The 16662-nt window shown below is 46.7% G+C and overlaps 1 protein-coding gene across 1 annotated transcript; it reads right to left on the bottom strand.

The window, feature by feature from the left end:
• Positions 1–2503: 2503 nt before the first annotated feature.
• LOC135818857 (hormonally up-regulated neu tumor-associated kinase-like) lies at positions 2504–4540 on the bottom strand. The gene has a single exon (XM_065332067.1). It carries the CDS (start codon positions 4221–4223, stop codon positions 2799–2801), a length of 1425 nt encoding a protein of 474 aa, XP_065188139.1. The 5' UTR covers positions 4224–4540; the 3' UTR covers positions 2504–2798.
• Between the last annotated feature and the right edge of the window lie 12122 nt (positions 4541–16662).

The raw sequence follows: 16662 nt of genomic DNA, 5'->3' as shown, positions 1-16662 counted from the left end.
CTTGCGCTATTCCGCCGACTTGACTCAGCACTTGACTGACTCACGACTGCCATTCAGAGCACCGGAGAAGTCCATCGAACTTTCGACTTGGCAAAACTCCAAGGAAGCACCACTCCCTACTCAATACACAGTGTTTCGGGGAATTCACCGCTCATCAGTAGCCGTTGGCGGACTATGCTCGGCCAATCGTAAAATTATGCTTTTGATTATGCCACAATTATGCCAACAAATATGCTGAATTATGCTGAATTATGCTCGGTTCCACTATGTATTCACGCTGTACATAGAGGATTGAGAAACCACGCATACACACACGGCCATGCCCTAAGCATAATTTTTGTCTAAACCGAAAGATTATGGCGACCTTACACGTTGGAATCCGTATATTATGCCGGAGCATAATGTTTTGACGAAATCTCAAGATTATGCCAAAATAATATGCCGGCATAATCCGCCAAGGGCTATGTCAAGGAGTCGTAACAGGGGTATTAATTTAAAAAAAAACATCTGCAGGCTTTCTGACAAAGCTGTATTATGCCCCTAAGCATAATTTTTGTCTAAACCGACAGATTATGCCGACCTTACACGTTGGAATCCGTATATTATGCCGGAGCATAATTTTTTGACGAAATCCCAAGATTATGCCAAATAATGCCGGCATAATCCGCCAAGGGCTACTCATCAGTTTAGCTTGAGTAGGCTGAGGAAGATTGCGCCTGAAGAGCACCACTTATATAGTGCTCTCCAGGCACAAACATCGCCAGGGATATACATGTAGACTTCAGACTTGCCAACCCAGCCAAAGCCCTTCGGCCTTAGTCACACACACACACACACACCCTGTTTCCCTAAATTTTCTCTCATTTCCCTTATTTTGCTGTTTTTATTGCCAATTTCGGCTATTTTCTTTTTTTTGGCATTTTTGAGTATCTTGCGTATCTTGCGCAATTTTTCCGTAATTCAATTCTTTCTTTTTATTAATTTTCTAACCCATTGCTCATTGGGGGACCAAAATCTATTCTTCATTATCAGATCGCCCTACATGTGTGATACTGTGAAATGCAGGGCTATTGTTTGCCCGCTATGTGCAGCAGTTGACTGGAGTTGACTCGAGGGCGCATGTGCCCTCGTCGCACCACAAAACAACCTTTTTTTGACCACTCATGGTTCAGTGCCAATACAGGTAGTTTTTCGATCAAAGTAAAAAATCCCCGATATGCTGGTAGTTACCCTAGTTTTCCGGTAGCATACCGGTACTGGGAAAACCGGTATGCTACCGGAAATATGAAACTTACAGAGACGCTCCGTTTCCAGCGCGACAAAAACCTTGCAAACACCAGATAGCAGCGTGAGTCAGTGTCGCTCCTGGACGGTGAGAACAAACATCGAGGACCTTTGGTCATTCACAATGCTGTCACGGCTCCAGCTAGTGGCAAGCCCGCGCGGGGCACACCAGTACGAAATAGTGACTGTCTGCGGGACGTACGTCCAGCTGGAGCACAGGCAACCACCATGGCATGGGCCTACGAATAACGTTACATAGCCTGTAGGGCACTCATCTTCTTCACACACTGCGATACGTTTGATTTCCTGCCAGCAGTGGCCACACGCAGGGGCTGGACAGACTCGACTGGTAAACCACTGGTGAACTGTTCGATAATGACGGTATACTCGTCACCAGTCGCGCTGTGACCACACAGGCCCAGCAACCCGCTGCAGATCCGCGAAGTAAGCGTCTACGTGCCTCAGGTTTCAACTTACGTTGCACAAACAAGTTGTGAGCCTGCGACTTCCTTTCTGCGACTTCCTTACTGCGAACACAGATGACATGGACGCACCCTTTGGTGCGTCCATGGAGCTATGAAACCGAGACCTCTGGTCGGCGGAGCTTAATTGGGCCCCACCACCACCACACACACTCCATTATTCACCCCAGTGTCTGGACATATGTGGATTTTGTAGAAGAAAAAAATAACAACAACCAATCGCACCAGGAAAGCGTGGCCGTCCAGGACCAGCGGAAGGTGGTATATTTTTACATCGTCCTACGTCCACTTTGAGAATGTGGCCAACACAACAAATTTTGTAAAGCATTCAAGTCGTGTGTTCGTGTTGCACGCGTGTGTTCACCTCATTGGCCTCGCTCGTTCCTCATTTCTTTAGTTCATTAATTTTCGCTTATGCGAAGACTGCACAAGCTTGCTTGGTGATGTCAACGCGAACCAGCAAAATGATAATAATTCAAATCGTGTCCCCCTTGCCGTTGAAGGGGCGAAGGAAATTGTCCAACCGTGAGACTCATTCTAGAAGAACTACGAATTGCAATACCAAACAGTCAGCTTGTGAGAACAAGCACAGGCACCGACCACGGCCACAAGCTCACCAACACACAGGCGAACACTACACGACGCGCACGACCCAACGATCCTCAAATCCAAGGCGGGTTTCCGCACCACTTTGTAACGGATTCGCAGCCATTCCGTTCAACGGCACGCAGAACACCAACGACGAGTACTGTTTATTGTAACTTGAACTACATGTAGGACATGATGGTAAAACAGGGACAGCTGATTCCCGCGGGACGAACAGCAAGACTGGAAAATGGACTCTCGACTACAACATCGCGCATGCTCACATCACACATGCACGCGACTAGACGAAGACAAGACAGTTTGGGGAATATCAGCACAGCGGGAAGCAATACCTGTACATCGTTTCATAACAATGTCATGACACAACAAGATTAGCAAAATCATAAAGTTTACACAGCCAGAAAGGCCAGTAGAGCGCCTATCGGGCTAGAGAAGGTGTTGTATGATCTCCTGTATTGTGCAACGCTTCTCCGGGCTGGGATGCAACATAGAGGGCACGATGTGTCTCAGCGACTTTGGCAGATCAGCGAACAGGTGTGTTACTGGCACTCCGGCCTCCACTGCAGTCGCATAACTGGTGTAGGCGACACAGTTGGCTGAGGCCTCGCGCCACAAGTGAATATGACATAGGAACAGGGCCGTTATGCCCAGCTCCCACACATCAAGCGCCTGCCCGCCGCGATACTTCTTGCGATCGGCACGTTTGACTTCCTTGTGCTCGGGGAATATCTCCGGTGGAGCGTAAACTGTTGTATAGCCGGAGTTTGACTGAGGATACCAGTCACCCAGTGTTCGCGCGGACCCGAAGTCCATAAGACGATATTGATTGGCGCCACCATCCTCGGGCGCATCGAAGAGGATGTTCTCCCTTTTCACATCACAGTGAACAAAGCCACAGCCATGAATGTGCTCCAGCGCTTTAGCCATACCCAGGATAATTCTCTCGGCTTCCACGATCTGGTGAGTAGGACGCATGTGCGTAAGGCTGCCACCCACGGAGACTTCCGTGACCAGGCCAAAGTGCGACTTGCTCGCCGTCTGGAAACGAAACGGGTAGCAGGCGAGGATGTTCGCATGACGCCGTGCACAGCAGGCCACGTGAGTGCGGTGCTCCTTGATGAACGCCTCCTCCGTGGTGCTGCGACGGTTCTTGATGACTTTCAGCACCATCTCCGTGCCCTTTGGTACACGACCTAGTTTGGCTTTGGCTCTGACCCGCACGACCACGCATTTGTCGCCGGTTTTTCGGTGCAATTCCTGCTCAAAAGTTACCACTTTGCTGCAATCGTCAACAGTTACTAGTTCAACCTGATCGGACATGATCACAGGCGACGGCGGCGAGTCTTGACCGCGGGGTTCGCTACCTGGCTCCGGATCGTTCTTGGCACTAGCCTGGTCGCTGGTGGCACCCGCAGTATTGGCTGACCCCTTACAAGCTTGCGCTTGCTGGGGCTGCGGCTCTGGCTCAGACTCCTGCTCCTTATTTTCAGGCTTAGCAGACGTTTCCGGCGCGCTAGCCACCTCGCGCAAGGTCCGTAATGCTGAATCGCCGGAGCCCATTCCAAGCAAGTAGTTTGAGAAGGAGGAGGAAGTCAAGCTGGCGCGACCCTTCTCGATTGCTGTCAATTCTCGTTTCAGGTGAATTGCAAGATGTTTGAATTGCGCAAAACGCATTGGGTAGCGATAACAGGCCGGGAGGGCACTCCACAATGCTCCCCAAGCGTCACACCATATACGAGGCAGCGTATCCTGGTCCGATTGTGGGTGCTCGAATTCTCTGCAGGACGACCAGGTCCTCCGGGCGAATCCTCTTGGCCGATTCTCCTTGCCGATCCTAGTTGTACCGTACATAGAATACGGTAGTGGCAGATGTACGGGAAGTCATCTTGCTACTGTATCTTTTCTACAGGAGTGGTTAGGCCTTGGTAAATACCGTACTCAGTTTGCTACGGTATTGTGTACACACTTTCTTCTTACGACATGAGCTTTTTCAGGATTTTACTAAACAAATGTGGTATGTAAAATGGAAACGAATTATGAAGCAACTATCCACGAATGTGACAAGATAATAAGCGGTCAGTACGTGCGATAACTGTGTGAAACTACTGGTGTTGTAGTCAACTCGTCCACAATAGTGTCATGCATGACGATCACCGTTAGATATTGGCGGCCGGTTTTGTACATTTCGCTTTCGCAAAGCTTTCCCCTTCCTTTATATGTCCGATACTGCTGACCCACCCAAGTTGGGTGGTGTGTTGCTTTGCTTCTTCGAATTGTAGTTAGACCACATTGTCATGTTATTAACTTGTCTCGCCATCGTCCAGTAACAGTCGGCATTCTTTGTTGCCGTGAGACTTAGCTGGTGCACATTTCTGTGGCGCTCACCTTCCCCTCTTTGGTCCTACCCAACCTTGAACTTTCCAAGTTGTAAGGCTGTTGGTTTGCGCACAGGAGATGTGTTTGGAGCTAGGTCTAGGTCGCTGAATGTCTCAGTAGCCTGCTAATTTTGTACCCTGTTATCCAACGTACTGACCGCTTAATAGAAAACGTTTTTTGCCCTTTTTCAAAATGCGGTGCAAATCTCACGTTACGTGTGATTTTTAGAGGTTAACGTGCGACGTGATGTGACATTTTGCCTGGCAGGATTTGGGTTTAGTTCGCACAAATATCAAATCTTCCAACAAACTCGATAAAACTCCGGAAACTCACACAAATTCGGTCGGGATAACCAAGCGAAACTTCCAAAAACCCACGTCATGAACTTACGTGCGGGACAGTCAACCCACGTAAAACACGTCAAATTTTACGTGAGTTTTTTTTACTTTTGACGTAAAAGTTCACGGACGTAAGAATTTTACGTGAAACAACCTCTATTATCTTGTTAAATTCGCGGAAAATTGCTTCATAACTCGTTTCCATGTGTGTTCTTCGTGTCATACACGTTTGGCATATGGAACATAGATATGGAGCAGAATTCAAGGAAGTGCCTGCCAAGATCAAAGCAGCACCCGCGTTCTATTTACAGTGGACTAGCGATGTCTGCGGGGTTTTTTTTTAAGACTATGTTCACATACCCAGCTCGAAAAGAATAATGAAAGACAATGAATGGTACGGAGACTAGTATTTTACTGAATCGACCGGCAACAGTCATTCCAAAGGTCAAGGAATTAGCAGTAACTTCTATCAAGGCCTCACTGAGTGTCACCATGCATTGTCACTACTACTACAAAGACAAACGTGACAACTAATGAGCAGGCGCTGAACCGAGATGCAGCTGTGATGGTGGGGTGCGCAGTACAGTGTACTGTGAGTCTATTATTTTTGTTTGAGGGATTCCCCAAAGGCCGAAGCCTAAATCAAGGGGGTCTCCGAGAATAAATATACGCGTACAATACGTGTACAATGGGGTGCAATTTTTAAAAGGAGGAAAATATTAAGATAAAAAAGATTAATGTGAAGAGGTTAATTTAGACGTCTGAGTAGAAGCAAGCGAAAAGGGTACTGGTAAAGAAGGGGGTAATCAGGAAGTGAGAAAACCTCGAGGATGGAATCTATACCTGTGGAAATGGGACTTAGCATGCCGGCTAAATACACCACGGGTTTCAGACATCCTAATCTCGGTAGGCAGGGAGTTCCACGTGGTGATCATGGAATGTAGTAGAGTGGAGCGGAAACAGTAACCAGTGTGAGTGGGCAGGAGGTAGTCTATGACCATAGATACCCTGGAACGACGAGCTTGACTTGGGCATTCTTCGGCTCAAGGCGGAAACGTGCATGGTAACAGTCTTCGTTCATGCCCATCGAGAGTTCAATCGGTAATGTTGGCTTTGTAAGTCCATTATAACCAGGCTATGTGTACACACCGTGCAACGTTCTTTTTCTTTCCCTTTTCCACAAAGATCACAGCTCACATGCAAAGACTAAACCGAATGCATACTAGCATGGGAGCATAGTGATGGTGAGAGGCTTGTGGACATCAGCCGACCTGGGGTATCGGCGTCACGGGGACATCAAACGCACCAAAAAAGAAGAAAAAAGAGAGAAAGTGACAAACAAGAACATGTATAATATTATTATACATGATTGTATTGTCGCCCATTCCCAGGAAGGTCACGTGGTCACTGGCACTTCAAAGAACACGTACATGTACAATGTACATGTCATGAACATGTAATCAGTCAGCCCAACAGGGCAACACATGACATTAAGCGCATGCATGATGACGTACACAGTTTAGATCATAACTGGTGAAATCTAGATTTTCTTAAATAATAATAATTTTAATAGTGGACTCGAATGGAGAGCCAGTGGTAAATTTATAGAAAAGAAAAAGAACCATGACAGTAACTCCAAGAAAGTAACTGGTGGTGTTAGTGGGCAATAGCGTAACTTGTAGTTCATTGGTCCTTTTCCTCTGATGAAGCACTCTACGTGCAGAAACCGATCAGGTCTCATCCAACATCTTTTGTAATAATAGTATGAATTTTAATTAATTTTAAACTACTGTGCCTTTGTTGTGCCAGGAGATGTTGATGTGTCGGGAGTTGTCCATCCAAAAACTCCATTATAATAGTTTTCTACTATCTCCTGGTGATACGTGTTCTAGAAGTGTGGCATACCCTAAGAAATTGATTTGTTTTTAATTACTGTGAAAGCCATATATATAACGAGGTGCTAACTCTAACGAGTTAACGAGGAGAAATCTGTGGTTAAAATAGAAATCGTTATACAGAAATCGATACACATACTGTCCAATTGAGCGTGGAGAATGAGTGAAAATCGTTACCTTTGGTACACGTAAACTAGTCAATTTTGGAAAATCGTTATAATTATATATATTATTATGCGCCTCGTTAGAATAATGGCTTTTACAGTAACCGTAGGATGCACCCAATGCGTTGCCTGATGATTGCGAAAGCATGAAACTCAGGGTAGCGCATAACTGCTTATGGTTGCCCTTGTTGTTCTCAGTGATTTTACGTTTATCGCAAGCAAGTAGGGACTTTTCTTTTCTACACACAAGTATAGCGTTCTGTTACTTGTATCTTTAATATAGCATCATTCATCCTCGATTCCCACACGGTTAGGCTTCCGTTAAAATTCGAACCACGGTATACACTCTGGAGATATCTTTCGACAATCTTCTTTACTGACAGTGGAGCAGCTCTATGCTGCGGTATCTGTGTGCAATCAAGCGTACATTATACTCTTGACATAATGCGTTAGCTGTGTAAATACACATGCGGCTGGGCTGTGCGTGGAATGTGTATGCCTTCCCAGCGACAATGTCATAGGGGTATGTTAGCATGTATTTAAGCAGCGAAGCCGTCCAATTTACTTGTTGTTGGATTCCAGAAGCAACTATTACTTGAACATAGCAAGGTTTGAAATTGTTTTTGCAACTGGTACCATTCGACTACAGATAATTAATTTTTACAATGGCTGAAGGAGCGCGCCGGGTTCGCTTTGACGAAGCGGTCAACGTCCTAAGGATTGAAAACGATATTCCGGTCCAGGATTCCGTTGCCTCAGGTGCTCCATCCCTAATATCAATCACACTTCAGGAAACGTCTCGTGCAACATCGGCATCGAATGTACGTCACCTCGCCGGTATTGATGAGGAAAGATTCAATCCGGCTCTGAAAGGTGATATTTCAAGGGCCCGCCTTGAAGCCTCCATAGAAAGGATAGAGGAAGCTAAACGTGAGTGGGAAGAGGTTGCGAGTGTGCAGCGTGCGCAGCTAGAGGCAAGGCGGAAGAGCAGGGAGGAGCATGCTCAAGAAGAAGAACAGGCAAGACGGGAGAGCTTGCGGACAGGACTTTATATGGGAGCGTTTTTCGTAATGTTCGTATTGGGCTCCGTCATACTTAGACACAACTGACCCAAGAACAGCTTTTCTGAGGCATGTCGCAGCTGCTCTCTTCACTGCTCCACTGGAAACCAAAGAAAGTAAAGAAAATCGATTTTTTTAGTCAAAGTAGCATGCGCTCTTGCTTGAGAAAGACATTCGTGCTATGTTAGTTGTGAACAAGGGACATAATATGTATGCACATCTATGTACTCAAACTGCGCGGGGGGGGCATGCATGCATGTTTGATGTTAATCACTATGATTGCATTCTTCGTCACGAGACACAGTGGCTGTGCGACATGCCGACCATCGGGACCAAGGTACAGTGCATGCACTTTGGTGACGGAAGGAGAGAGGGAGGGGTGGGTGGGGCTAGTGGCTTGTGTCAATGAACCATCAGGGAACGCTGGCGAGATCAAAAGGAGTATAGCAGTGGTGAATACTATTATGACGATTGTTTTGGACTGACCGTTCTTCCCAGAACCTTACAAGTCATGAGTAGATCTCCGTGTTACCAGCAGCAGGGTGAGATGAGAGAGCTGCCGCCCCAGGCCGAACTCTCTCTCTCTCTCTCTTTCTATGCTGCCTTTGCCTTGGCCATCTCTGTGATGCACGTACAGTAGTATCAACTGATTCTCATTATCAATTTATCATTATAATAATTATTCATATTCGCTTTCATGTTATTGGGTTCTATGCCAGTTTAAATTTGCGAATCAAAATAAATAAAAACAAACAAACTGAATTCCGACCCCTGGTTGTTCATGCTCAACTTTCAGCTCAAGTGCAGCGGGGGGGGGGGAGTTTCCTGCGGTCTCTACAAGCAGTATCGTGTAAATCAAAAAGAAATTGCCAGGGAAAAACATTGGCCGATCTCGAAGTCAAACCTTTTGACCGTTATAACGAACTTGGGCCTATTGGGGAATTTAATGAAAGAGGAAATCATTCATAGAAACACAGCCAATGGGCAACCAGCAGACACCGATTCGTTTTGACGGAAAGACTGTGTCCATTAGAATACATCGGGGAATACTTCAACCTCTCTTCTCTTATTGGCCACAGGCGAACGTGTGAATAAAATATTTCAAACCTCCCCGGTAGTACATTGGGTACTGCACTTGCCTGCGACCCGAGAGGTCGCGGGTTCGAGCCCCGCAGTCGCACATCTGACTGCAAAATCCCCACGACGCAGCTCACCAGATCAAGGTGTGAGTCCTCTGCACTCAGTAGAGTCAAGTCGAGCGAGCTGCAACTCCCGGTGCCGAAAGGCGGGCTAACGCCCCTACATGGCTACTTCCCGTTGTCTAACCCCCAAGACGAAATGATTCTTTTCGTCCTTTTTTACAATGATCACGGCTCACATGCAAAGACTAAACCGAATGCATATGGGAGCATAGTGATGGTGCGGCTTGTGGACCTCAGCCGACCTGGGCAATCGGCGTCACGGGGACATCAAACGCACCAAAAAAAGAAGAAGAAAAATGAGAGAGGCGACAAATCAGTACATGTATACTTTTATGTTGTCGCCTATTCCCAGGAAGGTCACGTGGTCACTGGCACTTCAAACAACACGTACATGCACATGTACCTGTAATCAGTCAGCCCAACACCGCAGACTATTCTGATGCGGCAGTATTGTCTGCCGCGTTCCACTTACACATTGCCATGATTGCCACCATAGCGAGGACAATTCCATCGAGATACATGACATTGCACACACTCCACACAGCTGCTTCGCTCAAACAGAGCTCGTTAGTCCAGGAAAATGAATATTAAGTGCATGCATGATGACGTACACAGCTTAGATCAGAACTGTCGAAATCTAGATTTTCCATAAGAATAATTTATAATAGTTTTCTATAATCTCCTGATGATCCGTGCACTAGAAGTGCGGCATGCCCTAAGGAATTGATTTGTCTTTAATTAACCAGAGGATGTACCCAATGTGTTGCCAGGTGATTGCGAAGCAAGAAACTCAGGGTACCGACTAAATAGTCTTGATTGCCCTTGTTGTTCTCAGTGATTTTAAGTTTATCACAAACGAGTATGAATTTTTCTTTTCTACACACAAGTACTTAAAAGTATAGCGTAGTGTTACTTGTGTCCTTAATATAGCATCATTTGTCCTCGATTCCCACACGGTTGGGCTTCAGATAAAATTCGTAACCGCGGTCTACCAGGTATACACTTCTGGAGATATCTTTCGACAGTCTTCTTTGCTGACAGTGGACCAGCCCTGTGCTGGGGTATCTGTTTACAATCAAGAGTAAATAGCCATTGTACTCTGGCAGTCTTGGGCTATGATCGTTTGGTCGGATCCAGATCCAGATCCGAATCTCAGATCCGTCGGATCCTTCAGAATCAACCGAACACTTTTTTGCGGACCTTGGCTGTTGCCATGTTGACGAAGTAAAAAATGGCGCTGACAGGTCACCCAAAAAAGGCACAAGTCGTACTGATCGCCCGCGTCGTACGAAAAGTCAACAAAAGTCCACTAGACGTACGACAATGAGTATAAAAGTGATTTTTACCCACCATATACGCACAAAGGTCACATTTGGATCCGATGGATCCAGTCAACCCTGCTCCCGGGGCAGGGTTGCTCGGATCCAAATCCGAAGGATCTGGATCCGGATTCGACCAATCGATCATTGCAGATCCAGTGGATCCGATGGATCTGGATCTGGATCCGACCAAACGATCACGGCCTTGGAAAAATGCGTCAAAGTTGTGGAAATACACATGCGGCTGGGCTGTGCGTGGAATGTGTATGCCTTCCCAGCTAAAATGTCATAGGGGTAGTAAGCACGTATTTTAAAGCAGCGAAGTCGTCCAAATTACTTGTTGTCGATTCCAGAAGCAACTATTACTTGAACATAGTAAGGTTTGAAAATTTTTTTGCAACTGGTACCATTCGACTACAGATAATTTTACAATGGCTGAAGGAGCGCGCCGGGTTCGCTTTGACGAAGCGGTCAACGTCCTAAGGATTGAAAACGATATTCCGGTCCGGGATTCCGTTGCCTCAGGTGCTCCATCCCTAATATCAATCACACTTCAGGAAACGTCTCGCGCAACATCGCCATCGAATGTACGTCACCTCGCCGGTATTGATGAGGAAAGATTCAATCCGGCTCTGAAAGGTGATATTTCAAGGGCCCGCCTTGAAGCCTCCATAAAAAGGATAGAGGAAGCTAAACGTGAGTGGGAAGAGGTTGCGAGTGTGCAGCGTGCGCAGCTAGAGGCAAGGCGGAAGAGCAGGGAGGAGCATGCTCAAGAAGAAGAACAGGCAAGACGGGAGAGCTTGCAGACAGGACTTTATATGGGAGCGTTTTTCGTAATGTTCGTATTGGCCTCCGTCATACTTAGACACAACTGACCCAAGAACAGCTTTTCTGATGCATGACGCAGCTGCTCTCTTCACTGCTCCACTGGAAACCAAAGAAAGTAAAGAAAATTGAGTTTTTTAGTCAAAGTAGCATGCGCTGTTGCTTGAGAAAGACATTCGTGCTATGTTAGTTGTGAACAAGGGACATAATATGTATGCACATGTATGTACTCAAACTGCGCGGGGGGGGGGGGGGTATGCATGCATGTTTGATGTTAATCACTATGATTGCATTTTTCGCCACGAGACACAGTGACTGTGCGACATGCCGACCATCGAGACCAAGGTACAGTGCATGCACTTTGGTGACGGAAGGAGAGAGGAAGGGGTGGGTGGGGCTAGTGGCTTGCGTCAATGAACCATCAGGGAACGCTGGCGAGATCAAAAGGAGTATAGCAGTGGTGAATACTATTATGACGATTGTTTTGGACTGACCGTACTTCCCAGAACCTTACAAGTCATGAGTAGATCTCCGTGTTACCAGCAGCAGGGTGAGATGAGAGAGCTGCCGCCCCAGGCCGAACTCTCTCTCTCTCTTTCTTTCTATGCTGCCTTTGCCTTGGCCACCTCTGTGATGCACGTACAGTAGTATCAACTGACTCTCATTATCAATTTATCATTATAATATTCATATTCGCTTTCATGTTATTGGGTTCTATGCCAGTTTAAATTTGCGAATCAAAATAAATACAGACAAACAAACTGTGTTCCGACACCTGGTTGTTCATGCTCAACTTGCAGCTCAAGTGCAGCGGGGGGGGGGGGGGGGAGTTTCCTGCGGTCTCTACAAGCAGTATCGTGTAAATCAAAAAGAAATTGCCAGGGAAAAACATTGGCCGATCTCGAAGTTAAACCTTTTGACCGTTATAACGAACTGGGGCCTATTGGGGCATTTAATGAAAGAGGAAATCATTCATAGAAACACAGCCAATGGGCAACCAGCAGACACCGATTCGTTTTGACGGAAAGACTGTGTCCATTAGAATACATCAGGGACTACTTCAACCTCTCTTCTCTTATTGGCCACAGGCGAACGTGTGAATAAAAGATTTCAAACCTCCCCGGTAGTACATTGGGTACTGCATTTGCCTGCGACCCGAGAGGTCGCGGGTTCGAGCCCCGCAGTCGCACATCTGACTGCAAAATCCCCACGACGCAGCTCACCAGATCAAGGTGTGAGTCCTCTGCACTCAGTAGAGTCAAGTCGAGCGAGCTGCAACTCCCGGTGCCGAAAGGCGGGCTAACGCCCCTACATGGCTACTTCCCCTTGTCTTACCCCCAAGACGAAATGAGAGTAGCCGACTGGCCGAAATTTAAAAAAAAAAAAAAAAAACCTGGTAGTTGATAGAGAATGAACGAAGCAGCTCACGGTAGCATAAAATAAAGCTGCGACAGGTAGGCAAAGCAGTGCATTCTGGGCACCTTTACATTGTGTTGTTTTAACCGGACCGGCTGGTACGCCCCTGAATTGTGATGGAAATCCAGACGGAAAAAAAGCAAGTCTGGAAGCAGCAAAAATGGTGCGAAGAGCAGCAAGAGAGCAGCGAGAGAGCAGCAAGAGATCAGCAAGAGAGCAGCAAGAGAGCAGCAAGAGAGCAGCAAGAGAGCAGCAAGAGAGCAGCAAGAGAGCAGCAAGAGAGCAGCAAGAGAGCAGCAAGAGAGCAGCAAGAGAGCAGCAAGAGAGCAGCAAGAGAGCAGCAAGAGAGCAGCAAGAGAGCAGCAAGAGAGCAGCAAGAGAGCAGCAAGAGAGCAGCAAGAGAGCAGCAAGAGAGCAGCAAGAGAGCAGCAAGAGAGCAGCAAGAGAGCAGCAAGAGAGCAGCAAGAGAGCAGCAAGAGAGCAGCAAGAGAGCAGCAAGAGAGCAGCAGGAGAGCAGCAAGAGAGCAGCAAGAGAGCAGCAAGAGAGCATGCGCAACACACACATCACACTAGTATAGGTTCACACAGTTACGCTACTCAGGAGAAGCAAGGTGTGACTTGAAACAAAACACAACTGGGAATGCAGTGCCGGTTACCATTCATGTGCGTCGAGAGTTCAATCGGCAATGTTGGCTTTGTACGTCCAATACGACCAGGCCATGTGTAGACACCGTGCAATGTTCTTTTCGTCCTTTTTTACAATGATCACGGCTCACATGCAAAGACTAAACCGAATGCATATGGGAGCATAGTGATGGTGCGGCTTGTGGACCTAAGCCGACCTGGGCAATCGGCGTCACAGGGACATCAAACGCACCAAAAAAGAAGAAGAAAAATGAGAGAGGCGACAAATCAGTACATGTATACTATTATGTTGTCGCCTATTCCCAGGAAGGTCACGTGGTCACTGGCACTTCAAACAACACATACATGCACATGTACATGTAATCAGTCAGCCCAACACCGCAGACTATTCTGATGCGGCAGTATTGTCTGCCGCGTTCCATTTACAAATTGCATGATTGCCACCATAGCGAGGACAATTCCATCGAGATACATGACATTGAACACACTCCACACAGCTGCTTCACTCAAACAGAGCTCGTTCTGAGTCCAGGAAAATGAATATTAAGTGCATGCATGATGACGTACACAGCTTAGATCAGAACTGGTGAAATCTAGATTTTCCATAATAATAATTTATAATACGAACTTAGAAGTTGCGACTTCGGCGGTAATAGTCATGAACTCATGAACTGATGAGGGGTGAATTCCCCGAAAACTGTGTATTGAGCAGGGAGTGGTGCTTTCTTGCAGGTTTGCCAAGTGGAAGGTGCGACTTGCTCCTCGTGTGCTCCGGATGGCAGTCGTGAGTCAGTCAAGTTTCAAGTTCGGCAAGAAGCGTGTGTTCCTAGTTGGAACAATCAACTTCATAATTTATAATAGTTTTCTATAATCTCCTGATGATCCGTGCACTAGAAGTGCGGCATGCCCTAAGGAATTGATTTGTCTTTAATTAACCAGAGGATGTACCCAATGTGTTGCCGGGTGATTGCGAAAGCAGGAAACTCAGGGTAGCGACTAACTACACTTTATTGCCCTTGTTGTCCTCAGTGATTTTACGTTTATCGCAAGCAAGTAGGGACTTTTCTTTTCTACACACAAGTATAGCGTTCTGTTACTTGTATCTTTAATATAGCATCATTCGTCCTCGATTCCCACACGGTTAGGCTTCCGTTAAAATTCGCAACCACGGTATACACTCTGGAGATATCTTTCGACAATCTTCTTTACTGACAGTGGAGCAGCTCTTTGCTGGGGTATCTGTGTGCAATCAAGCGTACATTGTACTCTTGGCATAATGCGTTAGCTGTGTAAATACACATGCGGCTGGGCTGTGCGTGGAATGTGTATGCCTTCCCAGCGACAATGTCATAGGGGTATGTTAGCACGTATTTAAGCAGCGAAGCCATCCAATTTACTTGTTGTTGGATTCCAGAAGCAACTATTACTTGAACATAGCAAGGTTTGAAATTGTGTTTGCAACTGGTACCATTCGACTACAGATAATTTTACAATGGCTGAAGGAGCGCGCCGGGTTCGCTTTGACGAAGCGGTCAACGTCCTAAGGATTGAAAACGATATTCCGGTCCAGGATTCCGTTGCCTCAGGTGCTCCATCCCTAATATCAATCACACTTCAGGAAACGTCTCGTGCAACATCGGCATCGAATGTACGTCACCTCGCCGGTATTGATGAGGAAAGATTCAATCCGGCTCTGAAAGGTGATATTTCAAGGGCCCGCCTTGAAGCCTCCATAGAAAGGATAGAGGAAGCTAAACGTGAGTGGGAAGAGGTTGCGAGTGTGCAGCGTGCGCAGCTAGAGGCAAGGCGGAAGAGCAGGGAGGAGCATGCTCAAGAAGAACGTGCAAGACGGGAGAGCTTGCGGACAGGACTTTATGTCGGAGCGTTTTTCGTAATGTTCGTATTGGCCTCCGTCATACTTAGACACAACTGACCCAAGAACAGCTTTTCTGATGCATGTCGCAGCTGATCTCTTCACTGCTCCACTGGAAACCAAAGAAAGTAAAGAAAATTGATTTTTTTAGTCAAAGTAGCATGCGCTGTTGCTTGAGAAAGACATTCGTGCTATGTTAGTTGTGAACAAGGGACATATTATGTATGCACATGTATGTACTCAAACTGCGGGGGGGGGGGGGGTATGCATGCATGTTTGATGTTAATCACTATGATTGCATTCTTCGCCTCGTGACACAGTGACTGTGCGACATGCCGACCATCGGGACCAAGGTACAGTGCATGCACTTTGGTGACGGAAGGAGAGAGGGAGGGGTGGGTGGGGCTAGTGGCTTGTGTCAATGAACCATCAGGGAACGCTGGCGAGATCAAAAGGAGTATAGCAGTGGTGAATACTATTATGACGATTGTTTTGGACTGACCGTACTTCCCAGAACCTTACAAGTCATGAGTAGATCTCCGTGTTACCAGCAGCAGGGTGAGATGAGAGAGCTGCCGCCCCAGGCCGAACTCTCTCTCTTTCTATGCTGCCTTTGCCTTAGCCATCTCTGTGATGCACGTACAGTAGTATCAACTGATTCTCATTATCAATTTATCATTATAATATTCATATTCGCTTTCATGTTATTGGGTTCTATGCCAGTTTAAATTTGCGAATCAAAATAAATAAAAACAAACAAACTGAATTCCGACCCCTGGTTGTTCATTCTCAACTTTCAGCTCAAGTGCAGCGGGGGGGGGGGGGGGGGGAGTTTCCTGCAGTCTCTACCAGCAGTATCGTGTAAATCAAAAAGAAATTGCCAGGGAAAAACATTGGCCGATCTCGAAGTTAAACCTTTTGACCGTTATAACGAACTGGGGCCTATTGGGGCATTTAATGAAAGACGAAATCATTCATAGAAACACAGCCAATGGGCAACCAGCAGACACCGATTCGTTTTGACGGAAAGACTGTGTCCATTAGAATACATCAGGGACTACTTCAACCTCTCTTCTCTTATTGGCCACAGGCGAACGTGTGAATAAAAGATTTCAAACCTCCCCGGTAGTACATTGGGTACTGCACTTGCCTGCGACCCGAGAGGTCGCGGGTTCG

The sequence above is a fragment of the Sycon ciliatum genome, chromosome 6, assembly GCF_964019385.1.
Source record: "Sycon ciliatum chromosome 6, ocSycCili1.1, whole genome shotgun sequence".
Classification (NCBI taxonomy): Eukaryota; Metazoa; Porifera; class Calcarea; order Leucosolenida; family Sycettidae; genus Sycon; species Sycon ciliatum.
The sequence above is the reverse complement of the archived record's forward strand: the minus strand, read 5'-3'. Positions and strand labels throughout refer to the sequence as shown.

Excerpts from the sequence above, each read along its gene's own strand:
- LOC135818857 (XM_065332067.1), bottom strand. The coding sequence starts at position 4,223 with ATGTACGGTACAACTAGGATCGGCAAGGAGAATCGGCCAAGAGGATTC.